The 24,670-nt window shown below is 37.0% G+C and overlaps 1 protein-coding gene across 1 annotated transcript in view; it reads right to left on the reverse strand.

Annotated features, from left to right (window-relative positions):
- The window catches only part of KDM1A (lysine demethylase 1A), a 58,887-nt gene that overhangs the window by 18,531 nt on the left and 15,686 nt on the right, over positions 1-24,670 (reverse strand). The window contains exons 4-10 of the mRNA XM_077775532.1: positions 17,993-18,052; positions 12,638-12,771; positions 8,561-8,639; positions 7,896-7,988; positions 6,988-7,094; positions 5,331-5,412; positions 4,553-4,647 (exon numbers count right to left, since the gene is read on the reverse strand). Of these exons, the coding sequence (XP_077631658.1) occupies positions 4,553-4,647; positions 5,331-5,412; positions 6,988-7,094; positions 7,896-7,988; positions 8,561-8,639; positions 12,638-12,771; positions 17,993-18,052 (650 nt within the window). The remainder of the gene's footprint in view (positions 1-4,552; positions 4,648-5,330; positions 5,413-6,987; positions 7,095-7,895; positions 7,989-8,560; positions 8,640-12,637; positions 12,772-17,992; positions 18,053-24,670) is intronic.

Raw genomic sequence — 24,670 nt, forward strand, 5'->3', positions numbered from 1 at the left:
GGCTCTGTTCTTACAGGCTGAGAAGACACTTCTATTCACTGGGATATGCTATGTTAGAACCAAATAAGAAAGCCCTTGTTCTAGTCCTCTGGAGCCATAAAATAAGCTTCTATCAAAAACAAACACAGAAGCTCAACAGCTTAGCTGCCAGTGCGGAACCAGTGAGAATAAAAAAGTGAACTCTTTCAGGGATTCTTATGATTGTGATTAAAATAACATGTTAACAAAGTAAAACCGCTTGCTATGCGTTTTTTCACATAGCAGCAAAATGACTGGGTATGGTGGATATGTTCTGAAGACAGTATTACAAATGATATTTGTCACTCTCAGTTAACTGCTGACTTTGTGTAAGATGAGAATTAATTTCTATGTATTAACAGAACGATTAAATAACCCTCTTCTGTACTGAGGCTGTTCATAAAGAATGGAGGAAGACAATCCCATTCCATTCAACAGTTTACTAAAGAAAAATCAATGGCTGAGTGAATGTCCACTCTACGGGGGCTTTGATGCCTCCTTAGAATTAACTATTAAAAGAAAGCTCTTGGAGGATACTCAGCTGATACACACAGGCAGCTGGAGTTATACAAACTTAATCTAGCCCTCGTCTTCCCTGCAGAATTTTTTGGTTTCCCAGTGCATATAAAAGTTGTTTACACAGTATTGTAGTCTAAGTGTGCAACAACAGCATTATGTCTACAGAACAATGTACACACCTTAATTAAAAATAAATGTACACACCTTAATTAGCAATCTTATTGCTAAAAAAGTGCTAACCATCATCCAAGTTCTCAGTAAGCTATAAATAATCACTGATCACAGATTACTGTAAATAATAAAAAACTTTGAAATACTGTGAGAATTACCAAGATGTGACAGAGACACAAAGTTAGCAAATGTTGCTGGAAAATGGTGCCAATATCCTTGCTCTATGCATGGTTGCCACAAACCTTCAATCTGTATTAAAAAGGGGAGGGGGAGGCAATATCTGCAAAGTGCAGTAAAGCAAAGTGCTATAGAACAAGGAATGCCTGTAAGGAAATCTGATCTGGAGTATCAGGCAATATATCTTGGATTCTACAACTTACTGACTACAATGACCCTATGCAAACACCATGTCTCAGCTTTAGATTCTTCCCCTGCAAAATGAGAGAATGAAGTAACTGACCTGCTTAATCCTGTTTCTAAAGTCAAGAAGCGTATTTGCAATTATAAGCAAAATTAAGGAATTTAGTGCCTGTCCTATAAGCCAAAAGCCAATCTACTGTTTAAAAACTATCCATTTGTACTCTGGGCTGGACTACTGGGGACAGCAAGATGCAGAAACATTAACATGCCTTATGTTTGATTAACTCGAGGCAAACAAGACTCAAAGCTGCCAAGAATTTCCTCCTAGATTGGAGAGTGCCTGAAGATTCCCCCTTGCTACTCTAGCTACTGCAGCAGATAGGAACAAATTGACTTAGGCTACATTGGAGGGGAATACTGGTATACAGTTTGGAAACAAATGTTTTTAAAAATGTGTTAAAGTTCCTCTAATACCAAGAAAGGAGATAACCATTTCTCTACATATTTCCACTAGAAAAAAATTTTTACTATTAAAAAGATTAAGTAAACCTGCTCTAAATTCAGGAAAATCTAAAGAAAAAGAAAACGTGTCTCAATGATCATCTTTGGTTTGGATTCCATTACTTCTTGAGGACTAATGTAATATTCACCTCAGAAGCTTTGCTTCATTTCAATTGTCTACATTATTGCTTATCTACTTAAAACACCTATCTGCTCTCAACTGTCTGAAGTGCCAATCTACAAATCAGCCTAGTAAACAACACCCTCCACCCTCAACTTCAGCTTTATATCTTACCCTCACCAGTGTAATCCCATCCTCCTTCAGAAACCTCTCCTAGTAAACATGTAAGAACAAAACAAAAAACCAAAAGGGCCACCTGGGTGGCTCAGTCAGTTAAGTGTCTGGTTCTCTATTTTGGTTTAGGTTGTAATCTCACAGTTCAGGGGATGGGGTCCCGTGTTGGGCTCTATGCTGATAGCGTGGAGCCTGCTTAGGATTCTCTCTCACTTGTGCTTGTGCTCTCTCTCAAAATAAACATAAAAAAAGAAACCTCTCTTAAACCTTCCTCTACAACCACAGTAAGTCCTAAGCCATTTTCACAAATGCTTTTTCCCTACAAATCTCTTCCCATTCTGCCCCTCCCACTTTCAGAGAGAGTGTCTCTCTCTCACCACCCCCCACCTTTGGCTCTTCCATAGCAATTCATCCTTTATCTACCCTTGGCAAATGTGCCTTGATTTTATGTTAGTCATATTATGTATGAATAATAGATTTGTGGTTGGGGTCAGTTTTGGGGGTTGGGGAGAGCAGGGAGAGCCCAGATTAAAAAAAATTTTTTTTTGTTCATGAGAGAGAGAGAGAGAGAGAGAAAAAGCGTGTGAGTGGGGGAGGGGCAGAGAAAGGAGACACAGAATCTGAAGCAGACACTTGGCTCTGGGCTGTCAGCACAGAGCCTGATGCAGGGCTCAAACTCAAGAACTGGGAGACAATGACCTGAGCCAAGGTTGGACACTTAACCAACTGAGCCACTCAGGTGCCCCAGGGGTAGCACAGATTTTAATGACACTTACAATTCCGGATGTTCTTGGGTTCATAAAATATCTGGAGTCACTAGAATTTAAGACCCTTGAGGGCAGAGAATACATAGTCAATACTGAGAACAATGCCAGATTTGGGTAAATATTTAATAAATACTTGTTGACTGACCGTGATTTGCTTTAAAATACCCCAGACCAGGGGTGCCTGGGTGGCTCAGTCAGTTGAGCATCCAACTCTTGATTTTGGCTCAAGTCATGATTCCAGGGTTATGGGATCAAGCCCCATGTCAGGCTCTGCACGGAGTGTGGACCCTTCTTGGGAGTTTCTCTCTCCCTCCCTCCCTCTGACCCTTTTCCCCTCACCAGTTCACTCTTTAAAAAAAGAGAGAGACAAGAGAGAGAAAACTGAATAGATAAAACAAGACTGGAATAAGTGAAAAGTTTATTACTATACTATTCTACTATTTTTTTTTCTTAAAGATTTTATTTTTAAATAATCTCTACATTCAAAGTAGGGCTTTTTACTCACAATCCTGAGATCGAGAGGGGCATGCTCCACTGACTGAGCCGGCCAGGTGCCCCTGCTTTTGTACAGGTTTGAAAATTTCCAAAATAAAAAGTTGGGGGAAAAATAATCTATGTACAAGTCCCACTAGACTCTGGGGTCTTATATGGCAGGGACTGTGTTATTCCTCTCTACAGCCTTTACAGTTCTTTGCACTGTAACAAAGTTTACTGAACTTTTGGTTTTGAGAGGAGAGTGCACACTTCCGTGGGTGCACGTACACGCATGGGGGGAGGGGAAGGGAGATAGAGAATCTTAAGCAGTCCCTGCACCAACTGCAGAGCCCGATATGGGGTTTGATTTTACCACCAAGTAAATCATGACCTAAGCCAAAATTAAGAGTAAGATGCTCAACTAACTGAGCCACCCAGGAGCCCCAGAAGTTTACTGAATTGTTTTTTTTTCCCCCCTGAATCATAACTCTACCTCCTCCTTTTTCTCTTGCTAATTCTATTTTGCTTATTCTGCCAGAGACTGCCCTGCCCCCTCAAAACAAGCCCTGGGAGGAATTTGAATGCAGAATGATGTGAATGGGAGCCAAAGCATTCCCTGAAAGTCTGTCTTCTTCTGATAGAAACCCCCCAAACCCTAAAGGCTTTAGTGAGGATGTACATGGAACTTAGTAGACTAAATTCAAGATGGGACCTTACCATTTTTAGCAACAACAGCTAAACTACAGGCATAGCAAATCTTGCCTTCCTCAAAATATAATGATGCTTATATCCTGAGAAATATAAACTTCCTCATTCCTTGTAAGGGAGAGTTAGTAAAATTTCTAAACACAAACTTGTGAATTTCACCCCCCTCCAAAATCAGGACTGACTTACATAATCTAAGCCTCTCAACACAGTTGTTAAACTACTCTCACTCTCCATAGCAAACATCACTTTCATGCTATTGCCTACTAAGTAAGGAAGCTCCTATGCCTCTGGTCAACAAGTACTTTAATCTACTTAAGCATCTGAGTTCAGTATCACCATCTGGTTATTAGCTCATCAAAATCTTGAACCTACACACATAAAACTGAAGTCATAAAGAGCACACAGAGCTAAAACACATGATGGAAGGCACAATACAAAGAAATGAAGAATCAGGTGTCAATTCCACAGGTAGGTGGCCACAGCCAAATAAAATTACCTGTCTACGTAGCCTTCATTAAATGTCTAAAGAAAGATAAATGTCTAAATAGGCTTGCAAATTTGCATTTATATAGTAATAATCCCTTCCTATATAGCTCAGAGTTAAGGAACAATCAGAATATCACATAATTTCTACCCTCGGTCCATACTGGTATGTGTGCACATTTCATCCACACATTTCCCCCAAATTGTTATCAACTGAATCAAAAGTTTTGAAAAGTTCTGTTTGTCCTCAACTTACTGCTTGTCCATTGGCTTCATAAAGTGGGCATTTTTGCTTGATCTTGGCCAGTTCCATATTTACTTGTTTGCTGACCACAGCCATGGGATTCCCTCCTAAAAAAAACTCAAACTGTTAAATTCAACACAACTATGAAAAGAGAACAAAAAAATCTAAGCAAAAATATTTTAACTCAAAATTTAAAATACTCAAAGCTTAGGGTATGTGAATTATAGATCAAAAAATGCACAAAGTAAAAAGTTAAGATAAGCATAAAGAAGGAAATATACTATAACCCCATATTAGATAACATTTTATTACAGACTCTCCTAGATTTTATGTGCATAAAATTAGATATACACACACAAAAGGATAACACATGTTTTGTAATCTTTTTTCAACTTAGCAATAAACTGTGGCCATCATTTCAGGCTAATATAAAGCTACATAATTTTTAGTGGTCGTGTAGTTCTCTTTGTATAATAATTTTTGGAACTATGAGTTCTAATGTTTTGCTGTGCCACATGTAAAAAGCTCCAAATAACATGGTTCACTTGTCATTTTCTTAGGATAATTTCCTAGAAGTGAACCTGCTAGTAGGTCAAAACATATGTACAATTTAAAATTTTCAGATTGATATATCTTTTCAGGACTATTTGCCAATTTCCTTTTTACAAACACTAAGAACAGTTTATATCCTAAACCAATATATCTTAAAGCCACATTTATGGCTTTAAAACAGAAGCTTAATCATGAGTCTCAGACCCTGTACAACAGCACACAACTAAGGACTACTTACCAAGACCTGTTACTACCATAGCTCCAAGATCAGCTACGTAGTTTCCCTTGCGAAATGTAGCAACTCGTCCACCCACTCGATCCTGTTTTCAGAAATTAAATGGCTAGAAACATCAATTCTATTTTAACCATAAGAACCTGGCATGGTGCCATCCCAGGCCTCTGTCTTTTATAATTTAAAAAGTATAATTTATACATAGTGTGCAGTGTGGGCACAAAGACAAATGAAGTTTAACTATTTGAGAAAGTGGTAGGTTAATGAATGACAAAGAATTAAGTGATAGGGGAAAGAAAACAATTTGACAGCCAGAGATACTATTCAGCCATAGCTATGATTCTCTCTCTACCCAGCTTTCTCTAATGTCATTTACTATACAGGCTGACCAAGGGCCACTCAGATAGAAAAATATCTGTTTACAAATTGTAGCATAACACTAAATGCTATCTTTCTATCACTATGTTCTGACTCTTGCCCCCTCTTCCCCAAATTCAGCTGTGAATGACAGAGGACCTCCTGGGACAAATGATTCTCCAGTGTAGCCCCACGCCCAGGGCAGGGCGTCTACTGAGCATAAACTTTTGACAACAGCCATCCCTCAACAGGCCCAGGTTTATCTCTGCTGAGTAGGGAGGTTCCATAGGAAAAATTACTGAGCTGTAGTGATACTTCAATCATGGGTATTATGAGAATGCTCTGTAAACTCAAATAAACAAAAGTAAAATAAAAACCTGTCAGCTAGATTAAGGCCATGCATGAGTAGGGATCATAATGATCCCATTATTCATTACGGTATTGCTAGTACACAGGACAAGTGGGTACACAAATGTTTCCTGAACTACTTATAAAATATTATTTTTAGTAAGACTTCATTAAAAATTATTTTGATTTCCTCATACTCTATTTGAAAAGAATACTTAAAAAAAATCAGCAACTAATAAAAAGCAGCTAAGATTGTACTGCACAAAAGATTTTGAAAGCTTCTATTAAATTTTTGTTTTTTGGTTACCTGAGAAGTGTTGGTTTTTTGGTTTTTTTTAAATGGTGTTAAGCCCAGGGGGGCCTTTAAGCCACAGGAAGACAACTAAATGTCAAAAATTACCCATGAAAATAATCTGAATAGCAGCATCCTAACTTGATGTTCTTTTCCCCCACTCTGTGCCATTATCTCTTTCCTCCTTCAATTTCCATTTCTCTTTCTAGGACAACTGATAAGGGAACCAATATATCTAGCTACTACACCAGGACCTCAAGATAGTTGCTGCCTGAGAAACACCTCTTTTCTTTTACTATTAAAAAGGGAACACAATTCACTCTGTTCCACACTAAAAATAACTGCCACGTGCACAGGTTATGTCCATGAAGACCCAAAATTTGAAAGTTAACTGCAAGAAACAAGGATGTGAAATATCCATCAAAAGGCTTATACGAGCCATTCAAACTCTAAATACTCACTAAACACCTTTCAAAGCTCTATGGTCAAAAATACTTTATCCAATATAGTAACTATCTAAAACACTTTGAGTACTATATAAATCAGTGTGGTTTAGTTCAAATTGTAGGACTCATAAATTTGCAATAGATAATTTCTTACTGCACTGATAAATACCTATCATATTTCTAATAGGTCAGGCTTCTAAACACAAAATAAAATTCTTACCCTGGCTTCCAGAAGTGTAACATCCATTCCGAAACTTTGTAACTGACGAGCTGCTGCCAAGCCTGAGACCCCAGAGCCTATAATAATTACCTTTCCTGTCTTTTTAGCTAAAAGTAAAAAACAAAAATTACAGTATTTTGTTGTAACGGTTTAAGAATTTATCTTTATCATTTTTATAAATCATAAAACCTCTAGGTTCTTAATATATCATGATGTCTATGTAAACAATTCATTTATTTTCAAAATAGAGAAACAATACAAATTAGCAAATATCTGAAACTTATAAACTTTAATTCGAAGTTAAAAAATTATATATGAAATCCTTTAAAAATGTACTTTCTCATTACACCTCATTCATGTGCTTTGGTATCTGTGACTAGTTAACTTATGAATATCTGCTTCATTTACTTTCCAATTATACTAGAACAATTTGAGTAGCCAAACTATTTATTCTTAAAGCTGTTTTAAGCTCTACTTCTGCAGTCCTTAGTATCCCTTTTTTGAAGAACTATTTTTTTTAAAACATCAAAAACAAATTAAAAATAAATAAATATATGTGGTAATTCCCAAAATATCCCTATCTTCTGGATTCCTGGCAGTATAAAGAACTGGTCAATGAGAGAAAACCTCAAATCTCCGCTTTCATAATGAACTTTTATTTTTAACAAATTTTGTTTTCTCACTGATTTTCTTAAATTTGAAATTCAGTCCTTCACTAAAGTACACCTGTCAGACCAGAAATTACAAGAAATGCATGTTTATGAAGAGATTGTACTTTAAATCTGAAATATAATTTTGACTCCAAATTTAGACTAAGAAATCAAAATAAATGCTAAAAGCCTCCTGGAAATAAAAGAGAGTCCTAGAATTGTAACTTAAACCATTAAGTCCATTGGCCAGGTCCTTACTTGGTAGGGGTTTTATCCTCTTATAGATGCCAAAGTTGATAAGACCGTGACGCTCTAAATAACTGTGAACTCGGTGGACAAGCACAGTGTCACCTATGGAATAAATGAATTTTACAACATATTTATATTTTATACAGTTTAAACAGAAAGTTCTTTAACTCTCTTTTTCCATCATGAAGTTATTCTGTACATGTTAGTGGAGATTTCAGACCATGTGACTCCTTTAGAAAAGTGATTCCTAGCATATTAGTTTATGATGTAGTCCAAATGCATAGCACAGAATTTGCAGTTTTTAAGAATGACAATCCATTATAGATGAAGAAAAAGATAAAACCAACCCTTTAAAAGTAGTATTATACTCAGTTTCTTTGACATAAATTTTTCAAGACTTTGTTGGTGGTAAGTGGAAAATGAGAAAGCCAGCCAGCCAGCCAATCAAATGTTAAGCGTTCCATGGATTAAAGTTGAAAAGTAGTCCTTGGGAAATTAGTAGCAATCTCTTAAACTCACTCATAATTTAAAAACCAACAATTACAAACACACATAATAGTTTTCTACAAGGCTTATTTTTGCATAGCCCAAGGTAAAGATGGAAATATGAATGAAAAAAACTCATTATCAGGGAACCATGAGCCAAAACTAGTCCCATTAAAAACACCACTTACTGTTGTAAGGTGCTTCTAATTGTTGAAGAGTAGCCTCAAAGGTCAGCTGAATCTTTGGATTATCCAACCACAACTGCAACTGTATTTAAATGACAGAAATTTTATTACACAAGTAGACATAGACCACTTGACCACTTTAAAATATCTTTTCAACTTTAAGGCCTCAAATATAGGTTCTCCTTTCATGGAAACAATGAGGCTTATATTCCTAGCAAACTGATGAAAACACAAAACCATGTCAGATGAGTGAATTATTGAAGAAGCTGGAAGATATTTAGCCTAAAAAACAGAAACAAAAAACAAAAAAACCTAGTAACTTGCCAGTATCATACAGCTGACAGGGAGCAACTAGGTTACATGACTCCAGAGATACTGAGCAGATAAAAATCCACAAAACTGGGGCACCTGGGTGGCTCAGTCAGTTCAGCACCTGACTGGCTCAGGTCATATCTCATAGTTTGTGAATTTGAGCCCTGTATCAGGCTCTCTGTTGTCTGTGCAGAGCCTGCTTCAGATCCTCAATCCCTGTCCCTCCCCTGCTTGTGCTCTCTCAAAAATAAACAAACATTAAAAAAAAATCCACAAGGGGTGCCTGGGTGGCTCAGTCGGTTAAGCGTCCAACTTTCGCTTAGGTCATGATCTCGCGGTTCGTGGGTTCGAGCCCTGCGTCGGGCTCTGTGCTGACTGCCAGCTCAGAGCCTAAAGCCTGTTTCAGTCTGTGACTCCCTCTCTCTCTGACCCTCCCCTGCTCACGCTGTCTCTCTCTCTCTCCTAGAAATAAATAAAAAAACATTTAAAAAAATCCACAAAATCAAATGATGATCCACAAAATCAAGTGATCAATTAGATATGCAGAGACTAGGGGGGCGGGAGAAGAGGTGCCAAGGACATTCCAGTTTTGGGCTTGTACAACTGAGTTGGTATGCTACTCACAAAATGAGGGTCAAAGAAGACATAATGAGTTTAGTTTTAAGACAACCTAGAAAAGATACAAGACTGGCATCTAGATAAAGAGCTAGGGGTTCTGAAGAGAGTTAAGGTCTGGAGCCATTTCCTTATGAGTGATAAATGAAATGAAGCCAATGTGCAGAAGAGGGCTCCTAGGGGGAAAATACACCGGAGGGAGGGAAAGACTATAAGGAGCCTTAAGGAACTCCAACCAGTTTACATAATGGCCTGTTTTTAAAGGTAAGACTACAAAGCTGTCAGAGAAGACAACAAGGAGGGAGGCAGGAGAAAAAACAGAATACCATGTTAAACTAAGTGTGTTTAAGAAGAAGAGAGTGGTCAATTATTTCAAATACTGCTAAAAAAGCAGTAAGATGGGGAATGAAAAATATTATGGTACCATTAATAGACTCCAACATAAATGCTCTTCAAGCTCAATAGACATCTGTAAAAATGCAAGACCAACTAAATACCCCCAGCTAAAAAATTAACTGCTCCACAGACAAGGTTCAATGAAGAAATGCAGTTATATATATAAATAAATCCAATTACAAAGAGATATGACCAAATTCATAGGTACCCGCTACTTTTCTTGGTGGCCACTGTCAAGGCAAAATGGACTTCCTCACATAAACACCAAGCCTAAGCTCCTCACTCTTCAACACAAGCTTTCTTCCTCTAACCATCCTATAAAATAAAGCTCATGTCATGGTTTCTAGTTCAATAATCCTAAAGTTGTGGTTTCAAAACCTAGAGGCAAAAGATGTAGTTTAAGATGAGAGAACTGATACAATTCTTATAAGAGAATGATTTATGTTCAGTTTTATAGCCAGAGGCCACAACTCTAACTTGGGCCAGTCCTTCCTTCCCCAAATCTGCATTTTGGTCACAGAACATAAATCAGAGAAAATAGAGATCACTGTAAACCAACCACTCAAATTCAAGTAAAGAATGAAAACTTCCCTCAGAAAGAAACAAAAAAATGACAATCTTATTGAAAAATCCATTCAGATCAAATGTTCATATGCTATACACAGAAGCGAATTCTAAGACAAGTGTCAGAAATAAACAGAATTTTCCACTTAAAAAAAAAATCACCTTTTTTTTTTTTTAATTTCTGAGACAGAGAGAGAGAGGCAGCGTGAGCAGGGGAGGGGCAGAGAAAGAGAGGGAGACAGAAGATCTGAAGCAGGCTCGAGGCTCTGAGCTAGCTGTCAGCACAGAGCCCATGAGGGGCTCAAACCCACAAACCGTGAGATCATGACCTGAGCTGAAGTCGGACGTTCAACCGACTGAGCCACCCAGGTGCCCCCAAATGACCTTCTTTTATACATTCCCAAATCCCTTTATTCTGTACTACAAAAGCCCAGTACAACCCATCAATCACTCTAGCTAAATAACATTTAGCAATCTAATTTCAGCAGTGTTTTGCAATCTAACATCCAATATAAAGGAGTCAGTCGTAGCTAAAAAGCTGACATGCTAAAAATAACATCCATGAACTACATTCAAAGTAGCTAAAATTACAACATAAATTTCTTTTACTTTATATCACCTTAGAGTACAATGAATATGTGCTGCCCTCTCCTCTACTCTAGGGCTAAAAAATTTCTGATGAGGGGCATCTGGGTGGCTCAGTCGATTAAGCATCTGACTTCAGCTCAGGTCATGATTTTATAGTTCGTGAGTTCGAGCCCCGTGTCGAGCTCTGTGCTGACAGCTTGGAGCCTGGAGCCCACTTGGGATTCTGTGTCTCACTCTCTCTTTGCTCTGCTTTAGCTCGTGTGCTCTGTCTCTCTCTCAAAAATAAATATTAAAAAAAAATTTTTTTAATAAATTAAAAAAATAAATTTCTGATGAATAAAGGACATGAAAGAAAAATTCAGAGAAGAAATACAAATGACTAATAAATGTGAAGAAGTCAGAAATGGAAAAGAAATGAAACATGTTTAGTTATTACAGCAGCACAGATTATCATTGTTTTGATAACTGAAGCAAGGGCAGAGCAACGGGAGTGTTGACTGAATCAGTCTCTCTGAGAAGCAATTTGACAATATATACCATAAATGTTCATATTTTTTTGACAAAGTAGTTTTCCTTCTAGGACTCTACCATAAGGAGATAACCAGAGATAGATTCAAGAATATATAAAGCTACTCAGAGATTAATAAAGCACAAATGGACATTTAAATGCCTCAAAGTATGACTCAACCATCAGATAAAATATTATGCAGACATTAAAATCAAGTATTTAGCCTGAGGAGGAGGTTGAATCAGATGACCAGAACAGAGTTAAGAGTTTCTCTTATTCTAAAAAGGGAAGACAAAACGATTACTAAAAAAAAAAAGTTTTGGGGCGCCTGGATGCCTCAGTAAGTTAAGTGTCCAACTTCAGCTCAGGTTATGATCTCAGGGACCGTGAGTTCCAAGCTCTGCATTGAGCTCTGTGCTGACAGCTCAGAACCTGGAGTCTGCTTCAGATTCTGTGTCTCCCTCTCTGTCTCTGCCCCTTCCCTATTCATACTCTGTCTCTCTCTGCCTCAAAAATAAACATTAAAAAAAAATTTGGGGGGCACCTGGCAGCCTCAGTCAGTAGAACACCTGACTCTTGATATCAGGGTTGTGAGTTGGAGCCCCACATGGGTGTGGAGTTTATTTAAAATAAAAGGGAGAGCTGAGTGGCTAAGTCAATTGAGCATCCAACTTCTGACTTTGGCTCAGGTCATGATCTCATGATTTGTGGGATCAAGCCCCACATGAGCCTCCATGCTGACAGCACAGAGACAGCCTGCTTGGGATTCCCCTCTCCCTCTTTTTCTCAAAATAAACATTTAAAATAAATAAAGTTTTTAAAAAAGTTTAAAGATTCTTTGCATTTATGAGGTTATGAAGAATGAAAAGGATCCATAGAATTTTGGAAGCAGCTTTTCAATTTCTTAAAAAAATTAAATATACTTCTTAAAAAAACCTGAAGAGAAAAAACTAACTTTTAACAATGGTTACCTCTGGATAATTGTACGTGTTGTAGAGAATTTTATAATTCTTTCCTCTCTTTCCCCCCATATTCTCCATAAAAGCAATAAGCATTTTTTATAACTCAAACGGAAAAAAGCAGCCACGGAAACTTACTGTGCGGTTTCTAATGAACAGAAAAACCTTCTGGGTCTGCTGCGGTCCACTGATAATATCTGGAAAACAGGCTGCTTCTTGAGAAGTCATCCGATCATGAGGAAGTCTACTCTGGAAAGCTGCGCCCTCCACACCTAGCAAAGAAAGCAAAGGACTTCTGGAAAAAGTGCAAATAAATACAAAACTAGGGATAATAAGACTGCATTTTTTACCTATAAAGCCCTGCCTCATTCACAAACTGATCTCACCTCTTTAAAAAAATTTTTTTTATTGTGCCTAAAAGCTGCAACATCTTTAGAATTTACTCACTTTTTTGAGCTTAACATTCCAAAAATTAGTTTAGTAATGAGAAAACCTAACAAAGCCTTTGGCATATTTTCTCTATCCACAAAATAACTTTATAACACTAGAAGATACTCTAATTAAAATTAGCATCATTGATTGTGTACATTAAATCTTAAAACTAAAGAACCAGGATAAAGGAAAACATACTAACAGGAAAGCAAAAGAAACTAAATTGAAAACACAACCATATGCTGTCTTTTAAGATTACAGCAGAGATCATGGAGAGGTCTCTAAGGTTCAATAACAGTAAGAAATGCATATCTCATCAGTGGTACCACTATTAGTGCCATAAGTCAATGCTGGCCAACAGTGAGCTAAGTTAGGCAGACTACAGTGAGGACACAGAGCAAGCAAGGAATTTACCTTTCCCAGCAAAAGCATTGGAAATGCTTTACTACACATTGCAAGTAAAGTATGTTGCTGCATATACTGTATACTACATCCACATATGATATACACATATTCTCTATACAAGTAAAATATGTACTATTTGAAACTCTTCAAATTGGGTGTTTTTATAAGTTTGTAGTTAAGTACATCTTTTTAAGATGTCCTTGGAAATACACTTACATGTATTTTACCTCTGTGTCTAAGATCACTTTATAAAAGATATACTTAACCACCAGCTCATGGAAATATCAAGACATAATTTAAAGAGTTTCAAAATTCAACACCATTCAAGTAATTATATATCATAATACAGGCACCAGATATCCATATTTAATCATTTAAAACACATAAAACAAAAGTTAGAAACACTGACAATAGAAACAAAATTAAAGGAAAGGCACAGTAAGATTAAGAAAATAAAAAGAACAAGGCAGGTAAAGATGTAACTTAGAAAATTATAGCTAAGCTATCAGGGTGTTGTTTCCACAAAGACATTAAACATTGCCTAGAAAAAAATGGTTACCAAGAGGTCAAGCAAAAATGCCTAATGCTAATATGGGCTGCACATTAAGAAACAATATTAATGGGAAAGAAAAGTATCCACTGATAGTAGATAATGAGGGCACATGTACTTACATTACTTAATCAACAATTCTCTCATTTAATGAATTTCAACCTAAAATTAAAAACTGTTCAGGACAATTAATTATTCCCTAAGGAAAAAATAATCACTAAGAGCCATACTACTGAGGGTAGAACATGAAATTAAGGCAGGAAAAGAAAAAGGCTGGGTTAGGTTATAAATAAATAAAATAATAAATAAATAGGTTATTTCAGTAATGTGAAATTTTCTAAAACTATACACACAGCTTTGATGTTCCTAGTCCCCTACTACCCAATCAAAATAAACAAAAATTAAAACCAAGACCAAAACCAGGTTTTATTATAATGGGCATTATCTACACAATAATTCTGAGTACTCAGAACAAATATCTCTTAAAATTGGTTACCTTTGTAAGTGTATGCTATTAACGTGAAAAACAATGAACTCTATAAACTGTACTTCTTTCTCCCCAAAACGGGTAGCTTTCTTTCTTAGCTATACTATTTTCTACATGCTTACTAAATCATCATCGGGACGCTCAGTTGGTTAAGTGTCCAACTTCAGCTCAGGTCATGATCTTGCAGTTTGTGAGTTTGAGCTCCATGTCAGGTCTATGCTGACAGCTCAGAGCCTGGAGCCTGCTTTGGATTCTGTGTCTCCCTCTCTCTGCCCCTCCCTCACTCACACTCTGTCTCTCTCTCAAAAATAAACAAACATTAAAAAAAAAATCAATGAACATCAATCCTACTTCAAAATATTACTGTCAAGAACAGTCAAAAAACCATGTAGGGAAAAACACTAAATTTTATATTATATGTGGCTCCTCATTCCAAGTGCTTATGTCAAAAATCACTTTAAAATAGTTGGCTAACTTTGAGAATCTTGAGAATATGTTAACAATTAAATTTTAGGGGTGCTGGAATGGCTCGGTTGAAGTGTCTGACTTTGGCTCAGGTCATGATCTCATGGTTCGTGAGTTCAAGCTCCACCTTGGGCTCTGTGCTGACAGCTCAGAGCCTGGAGCCTGCTTCAGAGTCTGTGTTTCCCTCTCTCTCTGCCCTCCAGCCCCCATACTCTGTCTCTCAAAATGAATAAATGTTTAAAAAAATTTTTTTTTATTTACGTAAGTCATGTGGCAGTTTTAAAAGTATCTTTAAGGGTACCTGGGTGGCTCAGTCGGTAAGCATCTGACTTCAGCTCAGTGATGGGTTCAAGCCCTGCATTGAGCTCTATGCTGATAGTGCAGTGCAGAGTCTGCTTCCGATCCTCCGTCCCCCCTCTGTGCCCCGCCCCTGCTCGCTCGGTCTCTGTCTCTCTCTCAGATAAATGTTAAAATATTATTTCAAGGAAGGAAGACCCTTATCAATACAAAGGTGAAAATTACGTAGGATAAACCTTTTTATCAAAGAAATGTGTTAATTTGGAACCTAAGCTGTGCAGAAGCTAAATAAAGCATTCTTTTAATAGGATATTTCCAAAATGAACTAACAGACCACTCTGGATAATGTAACTCATAAGTATCACCTTTTGAGGGAAAAACCTTAAAGAATACAACTGAATTTAATAATATCCTTATTAAAAAGAAGTATCAGTAGCACATATAATTCAGGCCTAATTTACACTTGGTGTTTATGTGCTCTTAACACAGTCTGGTATTCTGGAAATTCAGAATGTTCTGAAGATGCTATCCTAATTTTTTTTTTAAAGCTCCAAGGCTGCCTACATATCAATCTTGCCCCTCAGTTCAATTCCTTTCTCTCATGTTTCGCACAGGAAATTCCAGTATCACCTTTCAAAATGCAGTCATGCTAAAACAGAAATGGGCTGACAGGCTCATACTTTCTCTGAAAACATAGTTAAAAGTCATAAAATATTTAAGGGAATATAAAGACCTTTTTGGAGAGATCAGAGAAGTAGAAAAGGGCGGGGGGAAGGTGAGGATATAGACCTTCTTCTATTACATGAAATCATTTCCTCCCTTATTCTGACATATAAGTAGCATCTTGAGTAGAATAAAGCAACAGAGATATAAAACTTAAAAGAAGGCCTCCATGAAAGTTACTACCTTTCATTTTTTTTTTCCATGAAGTAGATAAATTAACTAGATTTCTAGTTAAAGAGGGAAAACAAAAGCCTGACAAGAATCCTCATATAAACTACTACTTAAAATTAGTAAACTAAAGATGCACCATATCCAGTCCTATAATAGTTTAAAAATTAAATAAAGACTAGGGGAAGAGGAAAGAAATAGAGGAGAATCATATGGTTTCTTATGCTTTAGATTTTTTTTTAGGGTAAACGCACACTTTAAATGATTCTATGAGGGAGGATATAAAAGACTAGTCTATGCATAAGAAAGAAGACCTCTAGGTTCTCACTCCTCCAACTGTTTGTGTATCCTTGTCGTACCATTTAACTGTGTTTCAGGTCCTAATCCATAAAACAGATGAATACAATATTATCTGTTTGACCGCAGGATGCTACAGAAAATGACCTCAAGTTCCATTAACTTTTAAGATTGAAGATGTATATTACCAACTTGATGTGGATTTATAAAAGTCAAGATATGATCCTGGTCCTAAGATGCTCATGAGGGCCATTTGGCTTTATTTAAAAAAAGAATGCTGATCGCTTACAAGCACATGCTTCTAACTGATCTTACAAATGCATGCTTCTGAACATGGCAAAGATCTGAAGAGAGATCTTGAAGGGTTCCGAACAGTCACCACCATTCTTGGAAACACTGTAAAAAACTCAAGTTCTACTAAATAGTAAGTCAGAAGCACCACAGTTTTAGACAAAAGTCTGTTTTTACCTTTAGGAATACAACGTATTGTTTACTAAAGCAAGAGAGTAAATTTACTCACGTTAAAACAAAAAGCAACAACAAAACTCAATTTATTTCTTCGAGATTAAAGCTCTAAAGGCTATCCCTGATCCTCAACAGTTCCATGGAAGATCCAATAGTGTGTCATTTAATAAATAGCATTCTTGAAGGTTTATCTGCCAGAGATACTCTGAATGAGGATTTTAACTCCTCTAAAATAACCACGTACTGATTATCAACCTCCAATCCTTGAGATAGCATTGAAAGAAATTTACCTCTAACATTCTGGATCCCCTAAGTACTACACTGCATTAACATGAACTTTGATCCAAGAGAGTAAAATACAAATAGTTCCTAGACCTGGTGTACATGAACTGCAAAAGACAAATAATTTTAAAGTACACTTAACAGCTGAAAGGTGACAAACTGCAAAAGTAATACCTATTCCAGTTCTATCATAATGTATATATTAGTCAGCTTTGAGCACTGAACCACACAAAAACATCCTGGGCAAAGGAAGAAATCCCGACATACTACTTTGGATTCCTGGAACAAACTTTAATGGCTCCAGATGGGCCCTATAAATCATTTAACCCTTTATTTTTTCCTACAAGTAAAAATCTGTTTTGTCTGAAAAGAGACTTTTGAGCAGACTTTTAAAAAACGACTAATTTTCATGAGACAAAATGTTTAAACTACAAAATAACTATGCAATGTTAACTGAAAAAGGGTACCCAACACCATCTAACAACCATATCTGAAAAGAGTCCCTTGCCTGTGTAATTCCTCTGACTAGTCCTAGAATGCCTTTCCGTCCTTTTATTATTTTTGAAGGCTTTCAGCCTATGGCTCCTCCTCTCAGTATGTTCAGCTATATTTCTTTTCAAAGGTCCCATGATTCTGTTTTATATATTTACTGTCACTATAAAAGCTGCTGGGGAGAAAAGTACCCGCCATCTCCTCAAAAACATGAAGAGTGGAGGGCTGAGATCGGCCTGAGGACTTCAAAAGGTTTTGCTTGCCTTTGTTCTGGCTACACTCTCCTAGTCTACTACTCTGTCCTGCAAGTTAAATTTCCCCTGCGCTTCTGGCTAAAATGTGGATACCGTAGCCAAAAACACTTGCAAGCATCAATCCCTGACTTGGCGGCTCTTGCTACTAAGTGGCAAGCATCTAATGCCACCCTCACCTGATGCTTGGCCGTCTCCATACCCTCCAGAACTGTCGTCTTGAAGTCCTCCTGCTTGCCCTGTGGAAGGAAAGAGGAGAACTCAGGGACCTTACTCCATAAATTAAGATAATATCTGGACATAAAGGCCTAATAGTTGGCGACTCACAAATTCACCACCAACTAGTAAACCCATATTCAGAGAGCTCCTTCTCGAATCAGTCCCAGGGAATCACATCATAGTCTTCCAAATTCTGGTCAGAAAATTTCAACTGTACACACTGATTCTTGTTGAAAGGTAGCAGAACAAAGTACATAGTATTTCTAATCACTAAATCTTTGCTGTCAGTCAAACATGGATGGGGGAAAACGGATTCCAAAGGTCTTTTACTACTTGTTGCTAGGCTCAGAGTGGTAGGTGTGGCAGGGCTCTAGGGCCTAGAGCTGCAGCAATTTAGCCATCTGCTCAAACTCTTTATCTTTACCTTTCTATCCAAAAAGAAAATACATAAAATAACAAGCAAAGACTTAAATTTTTATTTTATTTTTAAGTAGGCTTCAAGCCCAGTGTGTGGCCCAAAGTAGGGCCCAAACTCATAACCCTGAGATCAAGACCTGAGCTGAGATCAAGAGTTGGACGCTTGACCAACTGAGCCACCTAGGTGTCCCAAGACTTACAGTTTTAATGAGAAATTCTCCCTTTGACTGCAAAGCAGGGACTGTAAAGACTCAGCTCCAAAACAAGTTTCATTTAAGCATGCTAGACAGTGCTAGATCTGAATATGCCAGGCCTCCTTAGTAAAACTTTCAACCACACCACAAGACATCCTGCAGTCATATGCCAAGTAATGTAGATAGACACACATGGTGGTGGTGGTGGGGAGGGGGAGTTATGGGGGGGGGAGGGTTCCTACCTCAAGCTACACAGTGAGCCTGCTAAGACATTTTCCTCGTTGACTAATATATAGATATAACTTCAAGAAAAGTATCACAGCTTGAAAGTTCAATCAGACCAAGTCAGGATAGATGATCTTCCAGATTCTTCCAAAATCTATCACCAAGACAGATGCTATGATCTTCTTAAGCTTCTATCTACCTGGTACATTATGGGAAAACTATAGCATGATCTTTGGAACATATGAAAACACTCTCCAATGATCTAAAACCTGACAGGCTTCATTAAGTAGTTAATTTTAAAAGAATCTCAACAAGAAAGAAGACTGATTATCCATCATCCACCATTTGAATCAAAAGGGAACATGAAAGTAAAAATGACATCTCTATCCTCATGTATACGAAAGTGTTTAGATAGAAATGATTCCTGACATGATAATGTGTTGCTAGAAGGCACATGCCCTGCTTTGAAGAATCTCATTCTAAAGTTATTTTACTATACTCCTGACAGGCCCTTTAGGCTCTAGAAGGTTATGGTTCTCAGACAAGGCACAAGGTTGTTGTTTTATAGCCTTTAAAAAAGGGGCATACAATTATGAAAAGATGACTCCAATTACAAAATCCAATCTGAAAACATCTTGAAAATGCAGTCCCTACATTTAAAATTTTAAAGTCTAAGTAAAAAATACACATTCTCAATTACTTCTAGATTTATTCATAAAAAATCTTTCAGCGGTTTTCAGAAACTGTCATTGTTCTGTTTGGAACCACCCTAGAACAAAAGATTGACTCAAGGGGGAGGGCTTGGCACAATGAAATAAATACAGTTTCCAAGAATAACATTTAAGCATTAGGAACAATATAGCGCTTCCCTCTCAAATTATGTTCCCAGCTTGGCAAAGAATAAAAGCACAGTCTCTTGTCACAAAGGCATCACCATTTCTAAAAATAAATAAAAACCACTTTCAGGCTAGCCATTAAGTCTAAATTATTTTATCCTTCCTATTTCTATCATTGTCCCTCTTCCCCAACTACATGGCATATGGCATGCTAAATTATTTTAACCTGCAGAGAGCTCTTGGCTGTTTTCTGTCAATGGTATTTAATAGAAATACGGATTTAAGCCTGACTTATGTGCTCAAAAGGTTAACAAGACTGCTCTTTCATAACAAGGTAGGGCAGTCTTTTTTTCTTCTGCTTTTGAAAAAAGCAGCAAAAATTCACATACTGTTCTTTGATAAAAATATATAGGAGTAATATGAAAAATATTCAATACCCTGGGAAGATTTTTTTAAACGGATGTCTCTTAACAGCAGAAAGTCAAAAAAGAAACAAAGCACTGCATTAGCAGAGAAATAGGGGAAAACCAAACAGGTGATATAAACATGTAAGAAATGATGAAAAACAAAATAAGTGCTTAAAATTAAGTAAAGGAACAAGGTGTCATTTAACTTGATGAAGGTTTAGAAGAGGAGGCTGCTATTTTCTAATCATAACGCAGTCATGAATATTTGGAGGGTGCCTACTTCCCCAAAGACAGATGATAACAGCATCATCTTTATTAGTGATATTGTAGACCAATTCTTTTATCATTTTCTTAAAAATACCACACATACAAATGGTTGCAGCTAACTTTCCATCCAGGATTGTCTCTGATTAGAACACATAAAATACCACAGTATTTGTTCTTTGGGTCTTCTGGCCTAGGACTCTGCACAAGGACATGAACAGCAGGCAAGTACAGCTGTTATCTTCCATGAGCTCAAACTCAAAATAGAAAATGAAAATATATAAAAGCAGCCTTTTCATATCACCTTGATTGGACACCACCGCGCAGGAGACCTCCTTTTGTTTTCATTCTCTACGTGCATGCGCGTTTCTCTCTCTCTCTCACTCTCAAGTTTAGAGACCTTAAGACCCATATTTGTGTATATCTTCTACAAACTGAAGATAAAATCTTTTTATCTTACATAAAAGCCCTTTGGTTGCCTTCTAATAAATCTTCTACAGACCTGTTAGGTTATTCTTGAAGAACAGTGACGCATTTTAGTTACAGTCTTGATTCAGATTCTCAAGAGACCACTCTTCCAACATCTTAAAAGGAAATCTATAATATCTTTCAAATATTTTTATTAGACAAGCATAGAGGGCAAGATCACTGATATGTTGTTTCCAGGTACATACTGACCGAGAGATTCACATTGTAACTCTGTAGTTTCTTGAAATCACATTCACATTGATAACTTTTGTACACGATTTAAGAAATTCCTAAATCTTCTGGGAAGCAATGATTTTTAAACAAAAAAAATCAAATTATTAAAATTTAATCAAAAATTTACCAAATTTACAGAATAAAGTGACTGACATGCTATTGGTTTCAATGAAACCTGACACATTAGCAGAGGGGAAAAAAATCTTAACAGTTTAAACCATCTTTAAACACAATTAAGTTTCCACTCTATTAACACCTCAGTTTATATTTTAATAGTCTCATTAATTCAATGTTTACTGAATACCTATCCCCAAATTGCCAAGCACAAATAGAAAGTGGAACAGGTTAAGTACCTATTTTCAAAGAGCTTATAATCTAATTGGAGAAAGATTTTAAAAAATCCACAAAGAAACTTTTTTAAAATTTTATTTATTTTTTAATGTTTATTTAATTTTGAGAGAGAGAGAGCGTGAGCGAGCGAGCAAGCAGGGGAAGAAGAACAGAAAGAGAGGGAGACACAGAATCCAAAGCAAGCTCCAGGCTGTCAGCACAAAGCCTGACGAGGGGCTTGAACTCATGAACTATGAGATCATGACCTGAGCCAAAGTCAGATGTTTAACCAACTGAGCCACCCAGGTGCCCCAAGAAACTTTTTTTTAAAAAAAGGAAACAAGAGGCTAATACAGATGAAGAATCAGAGAAGCGTTTCTGAATAAATCCACAGAGAGCTGGACAAACTGGGAGGCAGTCAAACCACCAGCATGATCTGGAACACTTACAAAAGCAAGGAGAAAAGCACAGACATGGTATAGAACCACACAGTACTTGCAGAGGTGGGAGGGCAAGATAGAGGGGCCACCTTCCATGTCAAAACCTAAACTGATCTTAATAGTAATGGGGCAGAACCGTATGGCCTGTTGCAGAAAAACAAGTAGTATTTTAATTAAACTAACCTGGTCACTTTGTACCAGATGGATTACGGGAAAAAGGTGGCCTAGACAAAGGAGATCCAACTGAAAGGCTGATTAGTTTAGACAGCAAGTGAAATTCACTAGAAAAGGTGACAATATAAATGAATAGGGCATAACAATAATAAGTCAAAGAAGCCATGCACAAGAAGCTACATGACTTTACAACAGACTTGATAAAAGGGATAAAGGACTTTCAAGATGGTTCCAAGTTCTTTTAAGTGCAGGAATGGTAGTGCAATGGACCAAATGAGAAATTTAGAAAAATTTAGATAAAATTAAATGGAAATATGCTTTACTTAATTACTCAGTCTTTGAACTAATTAAAGACTAGAACTTTAGAATATGGCTAAAAATTTAAAAGCTGAGGTCATGATCTCATGGTTTGGAAGTTCAAGTCCCGCATCACATGTGGCTCTCTGTTATCAGCACAGAGCCCACTTCAGATCCTCTGCCCACCCCGTCTCTGTCCCTCCCCTGAGGTCTCTCAAAAATAAATAAAAACATTAAAAAAACATAAAAACATTTAAAAATACTTTAAATATTTTAATTTAAAATATTTAATTATAAAAATATTTCAAATATTAAAAATATTTTTAAATGTTTTTATTTATATTTGAGAGAGAGAGAGAGAGCACGCGTGCACGAGAGCATGCACGCACACGCATGAGGGGGGAAGGGGGAAAGAGAGGGAGATACAGAATCTGAAGCAGGCTCCAGGCTCTGAGCTATTGGCACAGAGCCCAATGCAGGGCTCGAACTCACAGAGAGATCATGACCTAGCCACTCAGGCGCCCCTAAAAAAAAAAATCTTAGAATGGAGGTTAACAATAGGCTCAGAGAATCTGAAGCAGTGGTAAATATATGACTAATCTCATAAGGAAAGTCAGTTTCAAAGAGGAATTGGTCAACACAAATGACAAAAAAAAATTTTTTTAAATAATTGAAAGGTAGCAAGTTATTGGTGCCTTCCAGGAAGTCCTCTCCGTGGTGAAAGGTGGCTTTAAAAATATCCTCAAATATACTGTTCTTGATACATCCGTTTCCTAACTTTTTGACTATGATTCTGGACAGAAGAATAAATGATCTATAGCAGTTCAATGAAGAAATGCAAAGGCAAGTGAATGGGCTCACTGAGGTAGAATAAACTGGTCTGAAAGAAAAGCCTCAGACATTCCTTTGAAGCACATCACAGGCATTAGACACAGCTAACAATGATCAATACCCTCCAACAAAATTATCCAGATGAAATCTATGGGTTCCAACTAGAATAGCAATCCTAGGGTTATACTGTCATTAAGGCCCAGAAGGCAGGAAAAGGGTGCCACTTAAGGTAGGAACCTGCCTAGAATTTTCTTCCTTTACCACTGGTGGAGGAGTAGCACTGCTGATCTGCACCTGAAGATTTAACATTGGAGCAGAAGTGAGAAACCTCAGTATCAGAAATACTATACAAAATAAAAGCCCTATAAGCTAAAAAGTAACGCAAAGCAAAGCGTTTAGAAGCCAGTGGGAAAAACAGACTTTTTCATATGCTTTTCCCCTCCATATTCCATAGTGGGGATTTTCCTCACCTATTTTGTTGTAAAATCCTGGTTTGCAGTTCACTTTACAAAATGTTCCAAAGAAACTGTTTACAATTTAGATGCTATGTTATGTTGCTCAACTACCAAGCTTAATGTGAATTTGAGTAGTTAACAACAAAGCTTACTTTTCTAGTTATTTACCTGTTTTTTTTTAAGTTTATGTATGTAAACAATCTCTACATTCAACGTGGGGCTTGAACTCATGACCCCAAGATCAAGAGTCACATGCTCTTCTCACAGAGCCAGCCAGGTGTTCCTCCCCTGTTTCTAAAAAGGCCAATAGTGAATTTTACCCTGGACCTGCTATTAAAAGAACTGTAGTAACTTTTCACAACTGATAACCATGAATGAATTTCAACAAGAGACTCCCTTTTTCCTGCTCAAATAAGTTTCTCAGAATCTCAGAATGCTGGCTATCTATATCTTCCCAGACCATGATCAGAGGCTCTTCCCATCCTCAGTATGATTTGAGTCTATACTGCTACAGGGAGATTTGACTTCTTAGGCATTAATCAATCATATGTGTTCTTCTATCTTCACATCAGAAGATAAAAAAAAAAAAATAGGAAAAAACACAACCCTATCTTCAAACGTTTGAGACCTCTGTAATTAGCAAAAACTGCAAAATGTTAACATTTGTTACCTTATTCCTAGTTCAACTCTGTGTTTAATAAATACAAGACATTTGTATACAAAGGTGGAATTCATATTTTCTCATTTGATCTCTCATATCAAGCCCCATTTTGCAGATGAGAAAATCCTCATAAACAAAGTTTCCTGTTCAATTATATCATGACCAGACCAAATAAAGGATGGTAGCAAAAAGAATTAAAGGAAATTATAAAAGTAAAGTTGCTCAGCTAAGACAAATGACTATTTTGGCTTAATAAAAAAAAACCCAAAACAATCAGTAAAATGAAATCATTAAAAGCAGCTCAATCTGTCGAAGACTGAGCCTAAAACTCACAGCATCTGATTCAGTGGTTTCAGCCAAAAGCAGTAAACAGTTAATAGTCAAGGATCTCAACTGCTTCATAAA

This window comes from Crocuta crocuta, unplaced genomic scaffold (assembly GCF_008692635.1).
Source record: "Crocuta crocuta isolate KB4526 unplaced genomic scaffold, BGI_CrCroc_1.0 scaffold127, whole genome shotgun sequence".
NCBI classification, from domain to species: Eukaryota; Metazoa; Chordata; class Mammalia; order Carnivora; family Hyaenidae; genus Crocuta; species Crocuta crocuta.